At 63.3% G+C, this 18,944-nt stretch overlaps 2 protein-coding genes across 10 annotated transcripts in view; both read right to left on the bottom strand.

The window, feature by feature from the left end:
- The window catches only part of LOC107317155 (coagulation factor XIII B chain-like), a 33,124-nt gene extending 18,352 nt beyond the window's left edge, over positions 1-14,772 (bottom strand). For 3 of the 9 annotated variants that reach the window (XM_085511132.1, XM_085511138.1, XM_085511139.1), the window contains exons 1-4: positions 14,289-14,405; positions 14,040-14,202; positions 13,873-13,932; positions 13,683-13,776 (exon numbers count right to left, since the gene is read on the bottom strand). The gene's annotated coding sequence lies outside the window, so the exon portion shown is untranslated. Of the gene's footprint in view, positions 1-13,682; positions 13,777-13,872; positions 13,940-14,039; positions 14,268-14,288; positions 14,481-14,562 lie in introns of those variants that run through there. The other 6 variants (XM_085511135.1, XM_032446356.2, XM_085511133.1 and 3 more) reach the window with 5 other exon arrangements.
- Positions 14,773-16,704: 1,932 nt separating this feature from the next.
- The window catches only part of ASPM (assembly factor for spindle microtubules), a 28,978-nt gene continuing 26,738 nt past the window's right edge, over positions 16,705-18,944 (bottom strand). The window contains exons 27-29 of the mRNA XM_015869339.3: positions 18,217-18,393; positions 17,077-17,249; positions 16,705-16,997 (exon numbers count right to left, since the gene is read on the bottom strand). Coding sequence (XP_015724825.2) covers positions 16,892-16,997; positions 17,077-17,249; positions 18,217-18,393 — 456 coding nt within the window. The 3' untranslated portion in view covers positions 16,705-16,891. The remainder of the gene's footprint in view (positions 16,998-17,076; positions 17,250-18,216; positions 18,394-18,944) is intronic.

Below are 18,944 nucleotides of genomic sequence, written 5' to 3'. Positions count from 1 at the left end.
TCCCCAACACACACACAACCCCACCAACACTACAGGGGGGTCCCCCACCAGCCCGGGGGGGGGGGCTCCAAATCACACCCCCCCTCCCCATCACACACACATTTCCCCTCGACCCCAGGGGGGGCCCCCACCAGCCCGCGGGTGGGGGTCTCCCCAACACACACACACCCCCCCTCCAACACCACAGGGGAGGCCGCCACCCGCCCGGGAGGGAGGTGGGGGGCTCCCCATCACACATTTCCCACCCCACAAACACCATAGGGGGGGCCCCCACCAGCACGGGGTGGGGGGGGCTCCAAATCACCCTCCCCCCCCCCCACCATCACACCCCACCCCCCTCCATCAAACACCCCCCCCCCACCCCCCCCCCACCAACACAGGGGGGCCCCCACCAGCCCGGGGGGGTGGGGGGGCTCCCCATCACACCCCCTAACACCCATCACACACACACGCACTCCCCAACACCACAGGGGGGGCCCCCATCAGCCCAGGGGGTTGGGGGGGCTCCCAATCACACACCCCCACACATACATCACACACACACCCCCACCCATAACACACAACCCCGGCAACACTACTGCGGGGTCCCCCACTTGCCCGGGGGGAGGGGGGGGCTCCCAATCACACCCCTACCCCCGACAACACCATAGGGGATCCCATACCAGCCCGGGGGGGGGGGGGGGGTACCCATCACACACACACCCCCACCCATCACACACACCCCCAACCAACAAAACAGGGGGGGTCCCCAGTCGCCGGGGGGAGGGGTGGGGCTCCCTATCACACCCCCGCCATCCCCCATACACCACAGGGGTGCCCCCACCAGCCCGAGGGAGGGAGACGGGGCGGGGGGGGCTCCCCGTCACACACACAACTCCCCCCAACACTACAGGGGGGGCCCCTACCAGCCCGGGGGAAGGGGGTGGTGGGGGGCGGGAGGGGGAAAAAGGGAGGTTGGGGGGGCTCCCCATAACACACCCTCCCCTCTCCATCACAACTCCCCCCCCCCCCCAACACCACAGGGGGGGGCCCCCACCAGCCCTGGGTTGGGGGGGGGCTCCAAATCACTCCCCCCACCCACCCTTCACCCCCCCCACCACCACCCATCACACACACATTTCCCCAACACCACACGGGGGGCCCCCACTTGCCCGGGGGGAAGGGGTGGCTCCCAATTATACCCCAACCCCCCACAACACCACAGGGGGGGTCCCACTACCCCGGGGGGGGGGGAGGGGGAGGCTCCCCATAACACCCCCCACCACCCCCATCCCGGGCTGGTGGGGGCCCCCCCTGTAGTGTTGGTGGGGTTGTGTGTGTGATGGGGAGACCCCCCTCGGGCTGGTGGTGTTTGGGGGATGGCGGGGGTGTGATGGGGAGCCCCACCCCTCCCCCCGGCTACTGGGGACCCCCCCTGTTTTGTTGGTTGGGGGTGTGTGTGATGGGTACCCCCCCCCCCCCGGGCTGGTGGGGGCCCCCCCTGTCGTGTTGGGGGGTGCGTGTGTGTGTTATGGGTGGGGGGGGGTGTGTGATGCGTGGGGGGGGCTGTGATGGGGAGTCCCCCCAACCCCCCCGGGCTAGTGGGGGCCCCCCTGTGGTGTTGGGGGGATGGGGTGGGGGGTTTGATGGAGGGGGGTTAGGTGAGATGGGTGGGGGAGTGTGTGATGGGTGGGGGGGGGGGGGGGGGGGGGTGATGGGGAGCCCCCCCCCCCGGGCTGGTAGGGGCCCCCCCTGTAGTGTTGGGTGGTGTGTGTGATGGAGGGGGTGGGGATGTGATGGGGAGCCCCCCCCGGACCCCCATCCCGGGCTGGTGGGGGCCCCCCCCTGTGGTGTTTGGGGAATGGGGGGTGTGTGATGGGTGGGAGAGGGGTGTGATTTGGAGCCCCCACCCCCACCACCACCCCGGATTGGTGGGGGACCCCCCGTGGTGTTTGGGTGGTGGGGGTGTGTGATGTGGAGCCCCCCCACCCCTCCGGGCTTGTTGGGGCCCCCCCTGTGGTGTTGGGGGGGTGTGTGATGGAGGGGGTGGGGATGTGATGGGGAGCCCCCACCGACCCCCATCCCGGGCTGGTGGGGGACCCCGTGTGGTGTTGGGGAGGGTGGGGGGGTGTGTGATGGGGAGTCTTCCCCCCCCCCCCCCCCCCCCCGGGCTACTGGAGGCCCCCTCCTGTGGTATTGGGTGGGGGTGTGATGGATTGGGTGGGTGTGTGATGGGGGCACCCCCCCACAAACACCCGGGGTGGTGGGGGGGGCTCCGCATCACACACCACCCACCCCCCAAACACCACGGGGGGGTCCCCCACCAGCACGGGGGGGGGGCGGGGCTCTCCATCACACACTCCCCCCAACACCACGGGGGGGGCACCCACCAGCCCGGGGGGGGGGGGGGGGGCTCCAAATCACACACACACCCCCCATCACACACACATTTCCCCTCAACCCCAGGGGGGGCCCCACCAGCCCGCGGGTGGGGGTCTCCCCAACACACACACACTCCCCCTCTAACACCACAGGGGGGGCCGCCACCCGCCCGGGGGGGGGTGGGGGGCTCCCCATCACACACTTCCCACCCCACAAACACCATAGGGGGGGCCCCCACCAGCACGGGGTGGGGGGGGGGCTCCAAATCACACAAACACACACACACACACACCCACCACACCCCCCTCCCCCACCCATCACACACACATTTCCCCAACACCACAGGGGGGGCCCCCACCAGCCCTGGGGCGGGGGGTGGGACTGCACATCACACACCCCCCACCCCCCAAACACCACGGGGGGTCCCCCATAAGCCCGGGGTGGAGGTGAATGGTGGCTCCCCATCACACCCCCCCCCCACCCATCACACACACACGCACTCCCCAACACCACAGGGGGGGCCCCCATCAGCCCAGGGGTTGGGGGGGCTCCCAATCACACCCCCCCACACACACATCACACACTCCCCCACTCATCTCACCCCACCCCCCTCCATCAAACCCCCCACCCCATCCCCCCAACACCACAGGGGGGCCCCCACTAGCCCGGGGGGGTTGGGGGGGCTCCCCATCACAGCCCCCCACACCCATCACACACACCCCCAACACCACAGGGGGGACCCCCACCAGCCCGGGATGGAGGTGGGGCTCCACATCACACCCCCCCCACCCCCCAAACACCACGGGGGGTCCCCCATCAGCCCGGGATGGAGGTGGGGGGTGTCTCCCCATCACACCCCCACCCCATCCATCACACAGCCCCCACCCATCACACTCCACCCCCCTCCATCAAACACACCACCCTCCCCAACACCACAAGGGGGCCCCCACCAGCACAGGGGGGTGGGGGGGGCTCCCCATCACACGCCCCCCACCCCCCAAACACCACAGGGGGGTCCCCCACCGGCCCGGGGTGGGGGAGGGGGTTCTCTCAATCAGACCCACCCCCACCCAACACCACAGGAGGGGGCCTCCACTAGCCCGGGAGGGGGGGGGGGGAGGGGGAGACTCCCCATCACACCCCCCCCAACACCACACAGGGTCCCCCACCAGCCCGGGATGGGGGTCGGGGGGGTGCTCCCCATCACATCCCCACCCCCTCCATCACACACCCCACCCAACACCACAGGGGGGTCCCCACCAACCCGGGAGGACGGGGGGGGGGCTCCCCAACACACACACAATACCCGCAACACGACAGGGGGGTCCCCCACTATCCGGGGGGACGGGGGGTCTCCCAATCACACCCCTACCCCCCACAACACCACAGTGGGGGCCCACACCAGCACGGGGGGGTGGTGGGGGTGTGTGTTATGGGTGGGGGGGGCTGTGATGGGGAGCCCCCCCCACCCCCCCGTGCTGGTGGGGGCCCTACTGTGGTGTTGGAGGGGTGGGTATTTGATGGAGGGGGGTGGGGTGTGATGGGTGTGGGGGGGGTGTGATGGGTGTGGGGGGGGTGTGATGGGTGTGGTGGGGGTGTGATGGGTGTGGGGGGGGTGTGATGGGGAGCCCCCCCACCCCCGAGCTGGTAAGGGACCCCCCGTAATGTTGGGGTGTGTGTGTTTGTGTTGGGGAGCCCCTCCCTCCCCGGGTAGGTGGGGGCCCCCCCTGTAGTGTTGGGGGGGGTTGTGTGTGTGACGGGGAGCCCCCCCCCCCTCCTGGGTTGGTGGGGGTCCCCCCTGTGGTGTTGGGGGGGCGAGGGTTGTGATGGAGAGGGGGTGTGTGTGATAGGGAGCCCCCCCACCCCCCCTTTTCCCCCCTAACCCCCCTTTTTCCCCTCTCACCGCCCTTCAGCCCACCCCTCCCCCCGGGCTGGTAGGGGTCCCCCCTGTGGTGTTGCGGGGGGGTGTGTGTGTTTGTGTTGGGGAGCACCCCCCCGGGGAGTTGGGGCCCCCCCCTGTAGTGTTGGGGGGGGGTTGTGTGTGTGATGGGGAGCGTCCCCCCCCCTCCCCCCGGATAGTGGGGGACCCCCCTGTAGTGTTGCGGGTATTGTGTGGGATGGGTGGGGGTGTGTGTGTGATGTGTGTGTGGGGGGGTGTGATTGGGAGCCCCCCCAACCCCCTGGGCTGATGCGGGCCCCCCCTGTGGTGTTGGGGAGTGCCTGTGTGTGTGATGGGTGGAGGGGGGTGTGATGGGTGGAGGGGGGTGTGATGGGGAGCCACCACTCACCTCCACCCCGGGCTGTTGGGGGACCCCCCGTGGTGCTGGGGAGGGTGGTGTGTTTGATGGAGGGGGGTGGGGCGTGATGGGTGGGGGCTGTGTGATGGATGGGGTGGGGGTGTGATGGGGAGCCACCCCCCACACCCTCCCCGGGCTGGTGGGGCCCCCCCCTGTGGTGTTGGGGGGGGGTGGGGGTGTGATGGGGAGCCCCCACCCCCCCACCGGCTGGTGGTGGCCCCCCCCATATGGTGTTGGGTGGGGTGTGTGATGGAGGTGGTGGGGATGTAATGGGGAGCCCCCCACCGACCCCCATCCCGGGCTGGTGTGGGACCCCGTCTGGTGTTGGGGGAGGTTGTGATGGGGAGTCTTCCCCCCCCCCGCCCGGGCTAATGGAGGCCCCCTCCTGTGATGTTTGGTGGGGGTGTGATGGATGGGGTGGGGGTGTGATGGGGAGCACCCCCCCACAAACACCCGGGGGGCTGGGGGGGCTCCACATCACACACCACCCACCCCCCACCCCCCAAACACCACGGGGGGGTCCCCCACCAGCACCGGGGGGGGGGGGGGGGCGGGGCTCCCCAACACACACACAACCCCACCAACACTACAGGGGGGTCCCCCACCAGCCCGGGGGGGGGGGCTCCAAATCACACCCCCCCTCCCCATCACACACACATTTCCCCTCGACCCCAGGGGGGGCCCCCACCAGCCCGCGGGTGGGGGTCTCCCCAACACACACACACCCCCCCTCCAACACCACAGGGGAGGCCGCCACCCGCCCGGGAGGGAGGTGGGGGGCTCCCCATCACACATTTCCCACCCCACAAACACCATAGGGGGGGCCCCCACCAGCACGGGGTGGGGGGGGCTCCAAATCACCCTCCCCCCCCCCCACCATCACACCCCACCCCCCTCCATCAAACACCCCCCCCCCCACCCCCCCCCCACCAACACAGGGGGGCCCCCACCAGCCCGGGGGGGTGGGGGGGCTCCCCATCACACCCCCTAACACCCATCACACACACACGCACTCCCCAACACCACAGGGGGGGCCCCCATCAGCCCAGGGGGTTGGGGGGGCTCCCAATCACACACCCCCACACATACATCACACACACACCCCCACCCATAACACACAACCCCGGCAACACTACTGCGGGGTCCCCCACTTGCCCGGGGGGAGGGGGGGGCTCCCAATCACACCCCTACCCCCGACAACACCATAGGGGATCCCATACCAGCCCGGGGGGGGGGGGGGGGGGGGGGGGGGGGGGGTACCCATCACACACACACCCCCACCCATCACACACACCCCCAACCAACAAAACAGGGGGGGTCCCCAGTCGCCGGGGGGAGGGGTGGGGCTCCCTATCACACCCCCGCCATCCCCCATACACCACAGGGGTGCCCCCACCAGCCCGAGGGAGGGAGACGGGGCGGGGGGGGCTCCCCGTCACACACACAACTCCCCCCAACACTACAGGGGGGGCCCCTACCAGCCCGGGGGAAGGGGGTGGTGGGGGGCGGGAGGGGGAAAAAGGGAGGTTGGGGGGGCTCCCCATAACACACCCTCCCCTCTCCATCACAACTCCCCCCCCCCCCCAACACCACAGGGGGGGGCCCCCACCAGCCCTGGGTTGGGGGGGGGCTCCAAATCACTCCCCCCACCCACCCTTCACCCCCCCCACCACCACCCATCACACACACATTTCCCCAACACCACACGGGGGGCCCCCACTTGCCCGGGGGGAAGGGGTGGCTCCCAATTATACCCCAACCCCCCACAACACCACAGGGGGGGTCCCACTACCCCGGGGGGGGGGGAGGGGGAGGCTCCCCATAACACCCCCCACCACCCCCATCCCGGGCTGGTGGGGGCCCCCCCTGTAGTGTTGGTGGGGTTGTGTGTGTGATGGGGAGACCCCCCTCGGGCTGGTGGTGTTTGGGGGATGGCGGGGGTGTGATGGGGAGCCCCACCCCTCCCCCCGGCTACTGGGGACCCCCCCTGTTTTGTTGGTTGGGGGTGTGTGTGATGGGTACCCCCCCCCCCCGGGCTGGTGGGGGCCCCCCCTGTCGTGTTGGGGGGTGCGTGTGTGTGTTATGGGTGGGGGGGGGTGTGTGATGGGTGGGGGGGGCTGTGATGGGGAGTCCCCCCAACCCCCCCGGGCTAGTGGGGGCCCCCCTGTGGTGTTGGGGGGATGGGGTGGGGGGTTTGATGGAGGGGGGTTAGGTGAGATGGGTGGGGGAGTGTGTGATGGGTGGGGGGGGGGGGGGGGGGGGGTGATGGGGAGCCCCCCCCCCCGGGCTGGTAGGGGCCCCCCCTGTAGTGTTGGGTGGTGTGTGTGATGGAGGGGGTGGGGATGTGATGGGGAGCCCCCCCCGGACCCCCATCCCGGGCTGGTGGGGGCCCCCCCCTGTGGTGTTTGGGGAATGGGGGGTGTGTGATGGGTGGGAGAGGGGTGTGATTTGGAGCCCCCACCCCCACCACCACCCCGGATTGGTGGGGGACCCCCCGTGGTGTTTGGGTGGTGGGGGTGTGTGATGTGGAGCCCCCCCACCCCTCCGGGCTTGTTGGGGCCCCCCCTGTGGTGTTGGGGGGGTGTGTGATGGAGGGGGTGGGGATGTGATGGGGAGCCCCCACCGACCCCCATCCCGGGCTGGTGGGGGACCCCGTGTGGTGTTGGGGAGGGTGGGGGGGTGTGTGATGGGGAGTCTTCCCCCCCCCCCCCCCCCCCCGGGCTACTGGAGGCCCCCTCCTGTGGTATTGGGTGGGGGTGTGATGGATTGGGTGGGTGTGTGATGGGGGCACCCCCCCACAAACACCCGGGGTGGTGGGGGGGGCTCCGCATCACACACCACCCACCCCCCAAACACCACGGGGGGGTCCCCCACCAGCACGGGGGGGGGGCGGGGCTCTCCATCACACACTCCCCCCAACACCACGGGGGGGGCACCCACCAGCCCGGGGGGGGGGGGGGGGGCTCCAAATCACACACACACCCCCCATCACACACACATTTCCCCTCAACCCCAGGGGGGGCCCCCACCAGCCCGCGGGTGGGGGTCTCCCCAACACACACACACTCCCCCTCTAACACCACAGGGGGGGCCGCCACCCGCCCGGGGGGGGGTGGGGGGCTCCCCATCACACACTTCCCACCCCACAAACACCATAGGGGGGGCCCCCACCAGCACGGGGTGGGGGGGGGGCTCCAAATCACACAAACACACACACACACACACCCACCACACCCCCCTCCCCCACCCATCACACACACATTTCCCCAACACCACAGGGGGGGCCCCCACCAGCCCTGGGGCGGGGGGTGGGACTGCACATCACACACCCCCCACCCCCCAAACACCACGGGGGGTCCCCCATAAGCCCGGGGTGGAGGTGAATGGTGGCTCCCCATCACACCCCCCCCCCACCCATCACACACACACGCACTCCCCAACACCACAGGGGGGGCCCCCATCAGCCCAGGGGTTGGGGGGGCTCCCAATCACACCCCCCCACACACACATCACACACTCCCCCACTCATCTCACCCCACCCCCCTCCATCAAACCCCCCACCCCATCCCCCCAACACCACAGGGGGGCCCCCACTAGCCCGGGGGGGTTGGGGGGGCTCCCCATCACAGCCCCCCACACCCATCACACACACCCCCAACACCACAGGGGGGACCCCCACCAGCCCGGGATGGAGGTGGGGCTCCACATCACACCCCCCCCACCCCCCAAACACCACGGGGGGTCCCCCATCAGCCCGGGATGGAGGTGGGGGGTGTCTCCCCATCACACCCCCACCCCATCCATCACACAGCCCCCACCCATCACACTCCACCCCCCTCCATCAAACACACCACCCTCCCCAACACCACAAGGGGGCCCCCACCAGCACAGGGGGGTGGGGGGGGCTCCCCATCACACGCCCCCCACCCCCCAAACACCACAGGGGGGTCCCCCACCGGCCCGGGGTGGGGGAGGGGGTTCTCTCAATCAGACCCACCCCCACCCAACACCACAGGAGGGGGCCTCCACTAGCCCGGGAGGGGGGGGGGGGAGGGGGAGACTCCCCATCACACCCCCCCCAACACCACACAGGGTCCCCCACCAGCCCGGGATGGGGGTCGGGGGGGTGCTCCCCATCACATCCCCACCCCCTCCATCACACACCCCACCCAACACCACAGGGGGGTCCCCACCAACCCGGGAGGACGGGGGGGGGGCTCCCCAACACACACACAATACCCGCAACACGACAGGGGGGTCCCCCACTATCCGGGGGGACGGGGGGTCTCCCAATCACACCCCTACCCCCCACAACACCACAGTGGGGGCCCACACCAGCACGGGGGGGTGGTGGGGGTGTGTGTTATGGGTGGGGGGGGCTGTGATGGGGAGCCCCCCCACCCCCCCGTGCTGGTGGGGGCCCTACTGTGGTGTTGGAGGGGTGGGTATTTGATGGAGGGGGGTGGGGTGTGATGGGTGTGGGGGGGGTGTGATGGGTGTGGTGGGGGTGTGATGGGTGTGGGGGGGGTGTGATGGGGAGCCCCCCCACCCCCGAGCTGGTAAGGGCCCCCCCCGTAATGTTGGGGTGTGTGTGTTTGTGTTGGGGAGCCCCTCCCTCCCCGGGTAGGTGGGGGCCCCCCCTGTAGTGTTGGGGGGGGTTGTGTGTGTGACGGGGAGCCCCCCCCCCTCCTGGGTTGGTGGGGGTCCCCCCTGTGGTGTTGGGGGGGCGAGGGTTGTGATGGAGAGGGGGTGTGTGTGATAGGGAGCCCCCCCACCCCCCCTTTTCCCCCCTAACCCCACTTTTTCCCCTCTCACCGCCCTTCAGCCCACCCCTCCCCCCCGGGCTGGTAGGGGTCCCCCCTGTGGTGTTGCGGGGGGGTGTGTGTGTTTGTGTTGGGGAGCACCCCCCCGGGGAGTTGGGGCCCCCCCCTGTAGTGTTGGGGGGGGGTTGTGTGTGTGATGGGGAGCGTCCCCCCCCCTCCCCCCGGATAGTGGGGGACCCCCCTGTAGTGTTGCGGGTATTGTGTGGGATGGGTGGGGGTGTGTGTGTGATGTGTGTGTGAGGGGGTGTGATTGGGAGCCCCCCCAACCCCCTGGGCTGATGCGGGCCCCCCCTGTGGTGTTGGGGAGTGCGTGTGTGTGTGATGGGTGGAGGGGGGTGTGATGGGTGGAGGGGGGTGTGATGGGGAGCCACCACTCACCTCCACCCCGGGCTGTTGGGGGACCCCCCGTGGTGCTGGGGAGGGTGGTGTGTTTGATGGAGGGGGGTGGGGTGAGATGGGTGGGGGCTGTGTGATGGATGGGGTGGGGGTGTGATGGGGAGCCACCCCCCACACCCTCCCCGGGCTGGTGGGGCCCCCCCCTGTGGTGTTGGGGGGGGGTGGGGGTGTGATGGGGAGCCCCCACCCCCCCCACCGGCTGGTGGTGGCCCCCCCCATATGGTGTTGGGTGGGGTGTGTGATGGAGGTGGTGGGGATGTAATGGGGAGCCCCCCACCGACCCCCATCCCAGGCTGGTGTGGGACCCCGTCTGGTGTTGGGGGGGGTTGTGATGGGGAGTCTTCCCCCCCCCCCCGCCCGGGCTAATGGAGGCCCCCTCCTGTGATGTTTGGTGGGGGTGTGATGGATGGGGTGGGGGTGTGATGGGGAGCACCCCCCCACAAACACCCGGGGGGCTGGGGGGGGCTCCACATCACACACCCCCCACCCCCCAAACACCACGGGGGGGGTCCCCCACCAGCACGGGGGGGGGGGGGCTCCAAATCACACCCCCCCTCCCCATCACACACACATTTCCCCTCGACCCCAGGGGGGGCCCCCACCAGCCCGCGGGTGGGGGTCTCCCCAACACACACACACTCCCCCTCCAACACCACAGGGGAGGCCGCCACCCGCCCGGGAGGGAGGTGGGGGGCTCTCCATCACACATTTCCCACCCCACAAACACCATAGGGGGGGCCACCACCAGCACGGGGTGGGGGGGGGGCTCCAAATCACCCTCCCCCCCCCCCCATCACAACCCACCCCCCTCCATCAAACACCCCCCCCCCACCCCCCCACCACCAACACAGGGGGGCCCCCACCAGCCCGGGGGGGTGGGGGGGCTCCCCATCACACCCCCTAACACCCATCACACACACACGCACTCCCCAACACCACAGGGGGGGCCCCCATCAGCCCAGGGGGTTGGGGGGCTCCCCATCGCCCCCCCCCCCCCAAACACCACGGGGGGTCCCCAACAAGCCCGGGGTGGAGGTGGGGGGTGGCTCTCCATCACACCTCCACCCCATCCATCACACCCCCACCCCATCCATCACACAGCCCCCACCCATCACACCCCACCCCCCTCCATCAAACACACCCCCACCCCCAACACCACAGGGGGGTCCCCCACCAGCCCGGGGTGGGGGTTCTCCCAATCAGACCCCCTCCCCACCCCCAACACCACAGGGGGGGCCCCCATCAGCCCAGGGGGTTGGGGGGGCTCCCAATCACACACCCCCACACACACACCCCCACCCATAACACACAACCCCGGCAACACTACAGCGGGGTCCCCCACTTGCCCGGGGGGAGGGGGGGGCTCCCAATCACACCCCTACCCCCGACAACACCACAGGGGATCCCATACCAGCCCGGGGGGGGGGGGGGGGGGGGGGTACCCATCACACACACACCCCCACCCATCACACACACCCCCAACCAACAAAACAGGGGGGGTCCCCAGTCGCCGGGGGGAGGGGTGGGGCTCCCTATCACACCCCCGCCATCCCCCATACACCACAGGGGTGCCCCCACCAGCCCGAAAGAGGGGGGGGGGGGCGGGGGGGGCTCCCCGTCACACACACAACTCCCCCCAACACTACAGGGGGGGCCCCTACCAGCCCGGGGGAAGGGGGTGGTGGGGGGCGGGAGGGGGAAAAAGGGAGGTTGGGGGGGCTCCCCATAACACACCCTCCCCTCTCCATCACAACTCCCCCCCCCCCCAACACCACAGGGGGGGGCCCCCACCAGCCCTGGGTTGGGGGGGGGCTCCAAATCACTCCCCCCACCCACCCTTCTCCCCCCCCACCACCACCCATCACACACACATTTCCCCAACACCACACGGGGGGCTCCCACTTGCCCGGGGGGAAGGGGTGGCTCCCAATTATACCCCAACCCCCCACAACACCACAGGGGGGGTCCCACTACCCCGGGGGGGGGGGAGGGGGAGGCTCCCCATAACACCCCCCACCACCCCCATCCCGGGCTGGTGGGGGCCCCCCCTGTAGTGTTGGTGGGGTTGTGTGTGTGATGGGGAGACCCCCCTCGGGCTGGTGGGGGCACCCCTGTGGTGTTTGGGGGATGGCGGGGGTGTGATGGGGAGCCCCACCCCTCCCCCCGGCTACTGGCGACCCCCCCTGTTTTGTTGGTTGGGGGTGTGTGTGATGGGTACCCCCCCCCGGGCTGGTGGGGGCCCCCCCTGTCGTGTTGGGGGGTGCGTGTGTGTGTTATGGGTGGGGGGGGGTGTGTGATGGGTGGGGGGGGCTGTGATGGGGAGTCCCCCCAACCCCCCCGGGCTAGTGGGGGCCCCCCTGTGGTGTTGGGGGGATGGGGTGGGGGGTTTGATGGAGGGGGGTTAGGTGAGATGGGTGGGGGAGTGTGTGATATGTGTTGGGGGGAGGGGGGGGGGTGATGGGGAGCCCCCCCAACCCCTGGACTGGTGGGGGCCCCCCTGTAGTGTTGGGTGGTGTGTGTGATGGAGGGGGTGGGGATGTGATGGGGAGCCCCCCTCGGACCCCCATTCCGGGCTGGTGGGGGCCCCCCCCTGTGGTGTTTGGGGAATGGGGGGTGTGTGATGGGTGGGAGGGGGGTGTGATTTGGAGCCCCCACCACCACCACCACCCCGGATTGGTGGGGGACCCCCCGTGGTGTTTGGGTGGTGGGGGTGTGTGATGTGGAGCCCCCCCCACCCCTCCGGGCTTGTTGGGGCCCCCCCTGTGGTGTTGGGGGGGTGTGTGATGGAGGGGGTGGGGATGTGATGGGGAGCCCCCACCGACCCCCATCCCGGGCTGGTGGGGGACCCCGTGTGGTGTTGGGGAGGGTGGGGGGATTGTGATGGGGAGTCTTTCCCCCCCCCCCCCCCCGGGCTACTGGAGGCCCCCTCTTGTGGTATTGGGTGGGGGTGTGATGGATGGGGTGGGGGTGTGATGGGGAGCACCCCCCCACAAACACCCGGGGTGGTGGGGGGGGCTCCGCATCACACACCACCCACCCCCCAAACACCACGGGGGGGCACCCACCAGCCCGGGACGGGGGTGGGGGGGGAGCTCTCCATCACACACTCCCCCCAACACCACAGGGGGGGGCACCCACCAGCCCGGGGGGGGGTGGGGGGGCTCCAAATCACACACACACCCCCCATCACACACACATTTCCCCTCAACCCCAGGGGGGGCCCCCACCAGCCCGCGGGGGGGGGGTCTCCCCAACACACACACACTCCCCCTCCAACACCACAGGGGGGGCCGCCCCCCGCCCGGGGGGGGTGGGGGGCTCCCCATCACACACTTCCCACCCCACAAACACCATAGGGGGGGCCCCCACCAGCACGGGGTGGGGGGGGGCTCCAAATCACCCCCCCCCCCATCACACACACATTTCCCCAACACCACAGGGGGGGCCCCCACCAGCCCGGGGGCGGGGGGTGGGACTGCACATCACACTCCCCCCTCCCCCCAAACTCCACGGGGGGTCCCCCACCAGCCCGAGATGGGGGTGGGGGGGGGCTCCCCATCACACCCCACCCGCTAACACCACAGGGGGGGCCCCTACAAACCCGGGGGGGGGCGAGGGGGGGGAGGGGCTTCCCATCACGCCCTCACAGAGGGGGAGCCCCACTAGCCAGCATGACCCCCCAAAAAAATCTATTATCTCTTTGGAGATGAGATAGTGCACACCCCAGCCTCTAGCAATCAAAAAAAATGAGCAAAAAAGATACACGAGAAAAAGAACAAGACACACAGCCAAACTTTAGGCCTACCTCTCACGTCAGCTCTCCTGCTTCCACCTCTGAAGAGCCCACCTCACAGCCAATGACATGGAACATCATCTCACAAGACCAGCTGCGCCTGGACCTGAACAAACAACAGTTCTGGAATGTTCAGCCTCACCAAGAGCAACAGCAAACTGCCCCAGGTCTCCGAACAGCACTACCATACCCAATTACTCACCACAGCTGAAACTTCTCCCTTTGTCCATATCATACCTCCTGTAGATCTCTTGCCACACATCTGCACACTCAAAGGAAAGCACAATCAAGCCATGCTAAACACAAGGCACTCTGCTCTGCTACCGTACATCCCAACCCACATACAGGATACACAGAAAATAAACTCACCTCAGGACACAGAACGGGGGTAGAAGGACGATACACACGGTCCCGTCCGATTCGCTCCGGCTGCTGGACGCCGGAGGGGCCAGAGCACCCTCGAAACCCTTCACGGGGACCGCGGCCCTTCTAGAAGGCTGCCTGAGAGCCCAGCAACCGCACCGAGCGGACCCTAAAGAAATCGACGTGGCCGAGCGGTGCCCCTATGCAAATCCCAAGGACAGCGTTTACCTGGTCCTGGTAACAGAGAGCGATTACCTGGTCCTGCTGACCCCGAACGCCGGGGAAGCCGGGCAGCCACATTACTCCAGCTCCGAAAAGCCGGGAGAGCCCGGCAGCCTCCCGCCCAAGTCGGACGGACCTCCGCGACTCACCGCCGCCACCGTCTCGTTGCTACGGAATCGCTGCCCGGGTGGGGCTGATCCTCGCTGCGCGCTGTCTCCCAGCAACCTGAAACAAAACAGCAATCACAGAACGTTAAACAGAACCCCAACGCTACCTTCTAACAGCAGCCCCCCGCGTAGCTTCTCACCCCCGGCAGCGCTGCGGCACGGCAAAGAAACGCGACCAGCTCCAGTCCAGCCGTCCTGCATCTGTACGAATTGCCCGCTGACACCCGGCGGTCTCCGGCGGAGCTTAAGATGCTTCCAACCAATATCAGCTGAGCGGGGACGGGGGCGGCCCCGCGGCACCTGGGGGTCGTTATCGGGGCTGTACCCGACTCGAACGGATCGCTCTGCGCTTGACGCCGATGCAATGACACGGAATCGCGCTGCCGGAGAACGGCCCGGCCGTGTCGGTTCCGAGAGGCCCCTCCCCGCGTGCTGCCTCCGCCCCGCTTTCCCCCTCGGCCCACATCCAAAAAAGAAAACCCCAAAACCCCCCAAAACAAAAACCCCACGGTTGTTAAACCTTTCGATCACAGAGAAAATGTGACTAAAGATGATGGGAGCAATGTGCAAATGGCAGCGTAGTGCAGAGCGAGGGGACGGATCCCACCGAGACTGTGCGACGAATTGCAACGTTCTCTGCGAGAAGGAGCGGGTTCGGTGATGGGGGTGTCACAGCTGGGCCAAAGGATCACATTCACTCCTACATAATACGGGGATTGCTCTGGGAGGCCAGCAGCATCATAGCACAGCGCTTACAACCATTTGTGTGAGCTGCTGCTCCTCTAGGAATTACAGTTTAAATGGAATTTAGCCTGGAATAATTGATTAAACACACAAACAGCCCTCGAGGACTAATGAAAGGCCACCACACTGCCAGAAGGATGGCACGTGATGTCAATGAGGGCGAAATAAGGACACATCTGTTTGACAATCACTGGGGGTGAACAGGATAATGAATGTGGGGAGGTAATGAACATGTAATACATGTGAAATAAAAACCTGTGTAAGAACAGTCGATTGGTGGAGCATTCTCAGAGAATTACAAGACAAGCACGTTACAATCAGCAATGTGTGCATGTCATCTGTTGGCCTGGAAGCTGCTATTACAGTATTACCTCACGGTTACTTCAGGAACACATTGGATAATCTCTTCATAGCATTAATGAAATACTTTTCAATAGACTTGCATGCTTCCCTGACATGTATCTCTTTTCCACCCTTTGCATTTTTCTGCTTCCAAGGAAATGTGGCTGCACTTGTTAGAAATAAGTGACACACCAGCAGTGACACTCTTTATTCTGCTCGTAAAGTTCAGCCAACTCAGATAACTGAGAAACCACGTTCAGTTCTTTGGGTACGATGTTTCTGTCACGCCCTCTAAGCAGAACACTTTTGTGACACTGATGCATGTTTATCAGGAAATGGAAGTGAATCCAAAAAGACCCTGACTGCTGCTTCTCGGGAATCTTTAATATCAATGTCCAACAGCTGGATTTTCAGCCGTCATTTTTCAGTGCGTCAAAACATGGAATGTGTCTAGAACATCTGTCTAGTGACAGAAGGTGGGAGGTTATCTGTTGATGGAGTTGGTTTTCTCTGCTATAAGAACACACAGAATTTCAGGGAGATGCTGTGATGAAACACTTCAGAAAACACTTACTTACAGAAAGGGTAGTCAAGTACTGGAATAAGCTCCCCAGGGAGGTGAATCGCCATCCCTGGATGTGTTTAAGAGCCATTTGGATGTGATGCTCAGGGATACGATTTAGCAGAGGGTTGTTAAGAGTTAGGGTACTATGGGTTAGGCTGCAGTTGGACCTGATGATCTTCAAGGTCTTTTCCAACCTGGGTAATTCTATGATTCTGATTCTATAAACACCGTCTGTCCTGCTAGACGAGATGCACACTGTAATGTATTGATGACATGACAGTAAGAAATCTCACAGTTACCTCCCTTAAAATAGCAGGTCAGAGTTTCTAAATTCACCCTTATAAAAGCCCTTTGTTCCATCATAATCCTGCAGTTGAAATTTTTCTTGTTTGAAGTTTCCTCCAGTCACACACGGTCCCTCATAGTGTGCTAGAAAGTGATCTCAAGCCCCAGGAAATCACAGGCTGGATTTCAAGTCAGCACGCTCTCTCTCCTTCCCACACCCTTCCACATCAGACACGCCAGCGTAACTGTCCCATACGAACAGCCACGCAACCCTCGGTCAGACTGAGAAATACCATGATACTGGTAAGATTCAGAGCTGTACAAGAACAACACATTGATGCAGCACTAAAATAGACAAGGACATATGAATTTATTGTACAATTGATTTTGGCAGGATTTCAAAAGCTGTATACAATACCAAAAATATAATTACAAAACCATTTTCCAGGGCAGCTTGACGATTATTCTCCAGCAATTTAAAATCATTCTGCTGCCCGCTGCGTGCCTTCTGTACGAACGCATTCATTTACATTTCAGTGGCAGGCGATGCCGAGCGTATCCATCACCATCATGATTGCTTGGAGAGGATCCACAATTTCTGGCATGTTGTCTTTTCTCAAAACCCAGTCTGGCTTAATTCTGTGGAAATAGCAGTGGTTTATTGTTAAAATGGTATAATGTCACTGCAAAAAGTGCACACTAATTTTTAGGCACATACCTTGAAACTGTGTTTATTCTCAGGGGAGTTACTGGAATAAAGGAAAATCCACTAATTAAAGAGTTTGTCTTCTGTTTCACAAGCGTTCTCTCTGCATCCATTCTGCACTTACGAGCTGTAAGCTTATAGAGGCTTTGAATGCACGTAATGACTCGTGGCGCACTTCGGATCTCCTGAGAAAAGGTGAAAACAATTCATTGTTAGTTCTACGAATTTGAAAGTAACTTAAACTTAGACATCTGTTTCATTCAATAGAGCATTTTTAATGTAAGCCAAACTTCTGCCCCAAGGTACAGCGCGACTGTTTTAAAAGCAGCACACCAACTACCACCGCTATCCAAATATGTGCATGGAACGCTACGTGAGACTTCAGAAATTTCTGTAAGTGCAATTCAAATGTTCATCATTTCTCATTTGAGATAATTTTACTATGTCATCGCTGTCTAACAAGTGGTACAGGGAGACAAATCAGTGGTTTTGTGCTTCTTCATGTCAAATCAGGGAGTAACACCGCGGTTAGAAGTGACCGAATGACCGAAGCGCTCACATATGATGGATGAACTTGAATAAAGCTGATGATGCCTATTTACAGCACGGATCACAGACTACTCTAGTTGTATGAACAAATACAGTTTTTTGGTTTTTTTTTTCCAATAACAGGCTACATCTCTGTTATGATCCAGTATGTCACACAAAGGTATAAACAATGTAGCTAGGTTTTAATGACAATAAAGATTTTAACTATATCTGAAAACTAATGGCAAACTCTCAGAAGCAGGGGGGAAAAACTAATGCTTTATTTTTTAAAGCATCAACTAAACTTTACATAATGCAAAGGAACTGATAGAAATTCATCAGAAACATTTTCAAGTAACAAATGCAACATCATCATCTCGCACATATGGCAGGATCAAAATCTCAGTGTCATGCCTGGAGAGACAAAGTCAAGCAGCGCTGGCTAATGACTGTTTCCACAACTTTGGAATTGCATTTTCCCACTGACAACGTTTAGTTATAACAGGTAATGGGTATCAGGTGAGGGGAGGAAAAAAATCACCAGCAAATACACATAACACCAACACATAAAAGAGCAAAAAGCAACGATAAATCAAACATTACCAAGAAGAATCCAGGCCTTACCGAAGCTCTTTTTGAGTCCTTACAAAGGATGGCCAACAAACAACAAGTCTTCGTGAAAATACTTCCTCCTTTTTCTGAAATTTTGTCCCCAGCTTTCCCTCTGTACATTTGCAGAAGGTCCAGTAATGTATCTATACAATTATCCACTTCATATACTGCTTGAGTGGTTTTTTCATACTGTTATATCAGAAAGAAATAAGAGAACATATAAAAAGCAAGCCTCAAATGACTTTTCCCAACGAGAGGAAAAAGCGCAATCCATATTCTTCCCTCGATTAAGTTTGTGGCTCGTCTGGCATCCAAGTGACAAAAATTGCTTTTACACGTCACTCTGTTCTAACAGGTAACAAAAAGCTACACTTTTTGCTTCCCAGCCCCTTAGAGAAAGATCCCCAAGGATGGATTCTACATTTCAAATAATAATGTAAATATAATAATTTAGGAATACTGTTAGCCTCAATAGTCTAATTATTCCTGAAATGATAAACAAAGTATTTGAACATAACTGTCTATAGGGTGGACATACAATTGAAAACCTGTGTTTGGCAGGTTTATTTCTAATTTCAAAATCAAAACTACTCTGGCTTTAATTATTTATTAAAATAATTCCGTTAAGTTCTCTATTCTTTGACATGGATTTGAACAAGTAGTGTATCTTCAGAAATGCATATCTTTTTTCCTTTAAGAATGTCACAGTTCATGCCAATTGCAGACAAGTCCTAACCCAC

The sequence above is a fragment of the Coturnix japonica genome, chromosome 11 (genome assembly GCF_054131305.1).
Source record: "Coturnix japonica strain WE chromosome 11, WE-NBRP24, whole genome shotgun sequence".
Lineage (NCBI taxonomy): Eukaryota > Metazoa > Chordata > Aves > Galliformes > Phasianidae > Coturnix > Coturnix japonica.
Note: the sequence above shows the minus strand (reverse complement) of the source record. Positions and strands in the feature narration are given on the sequence as shown.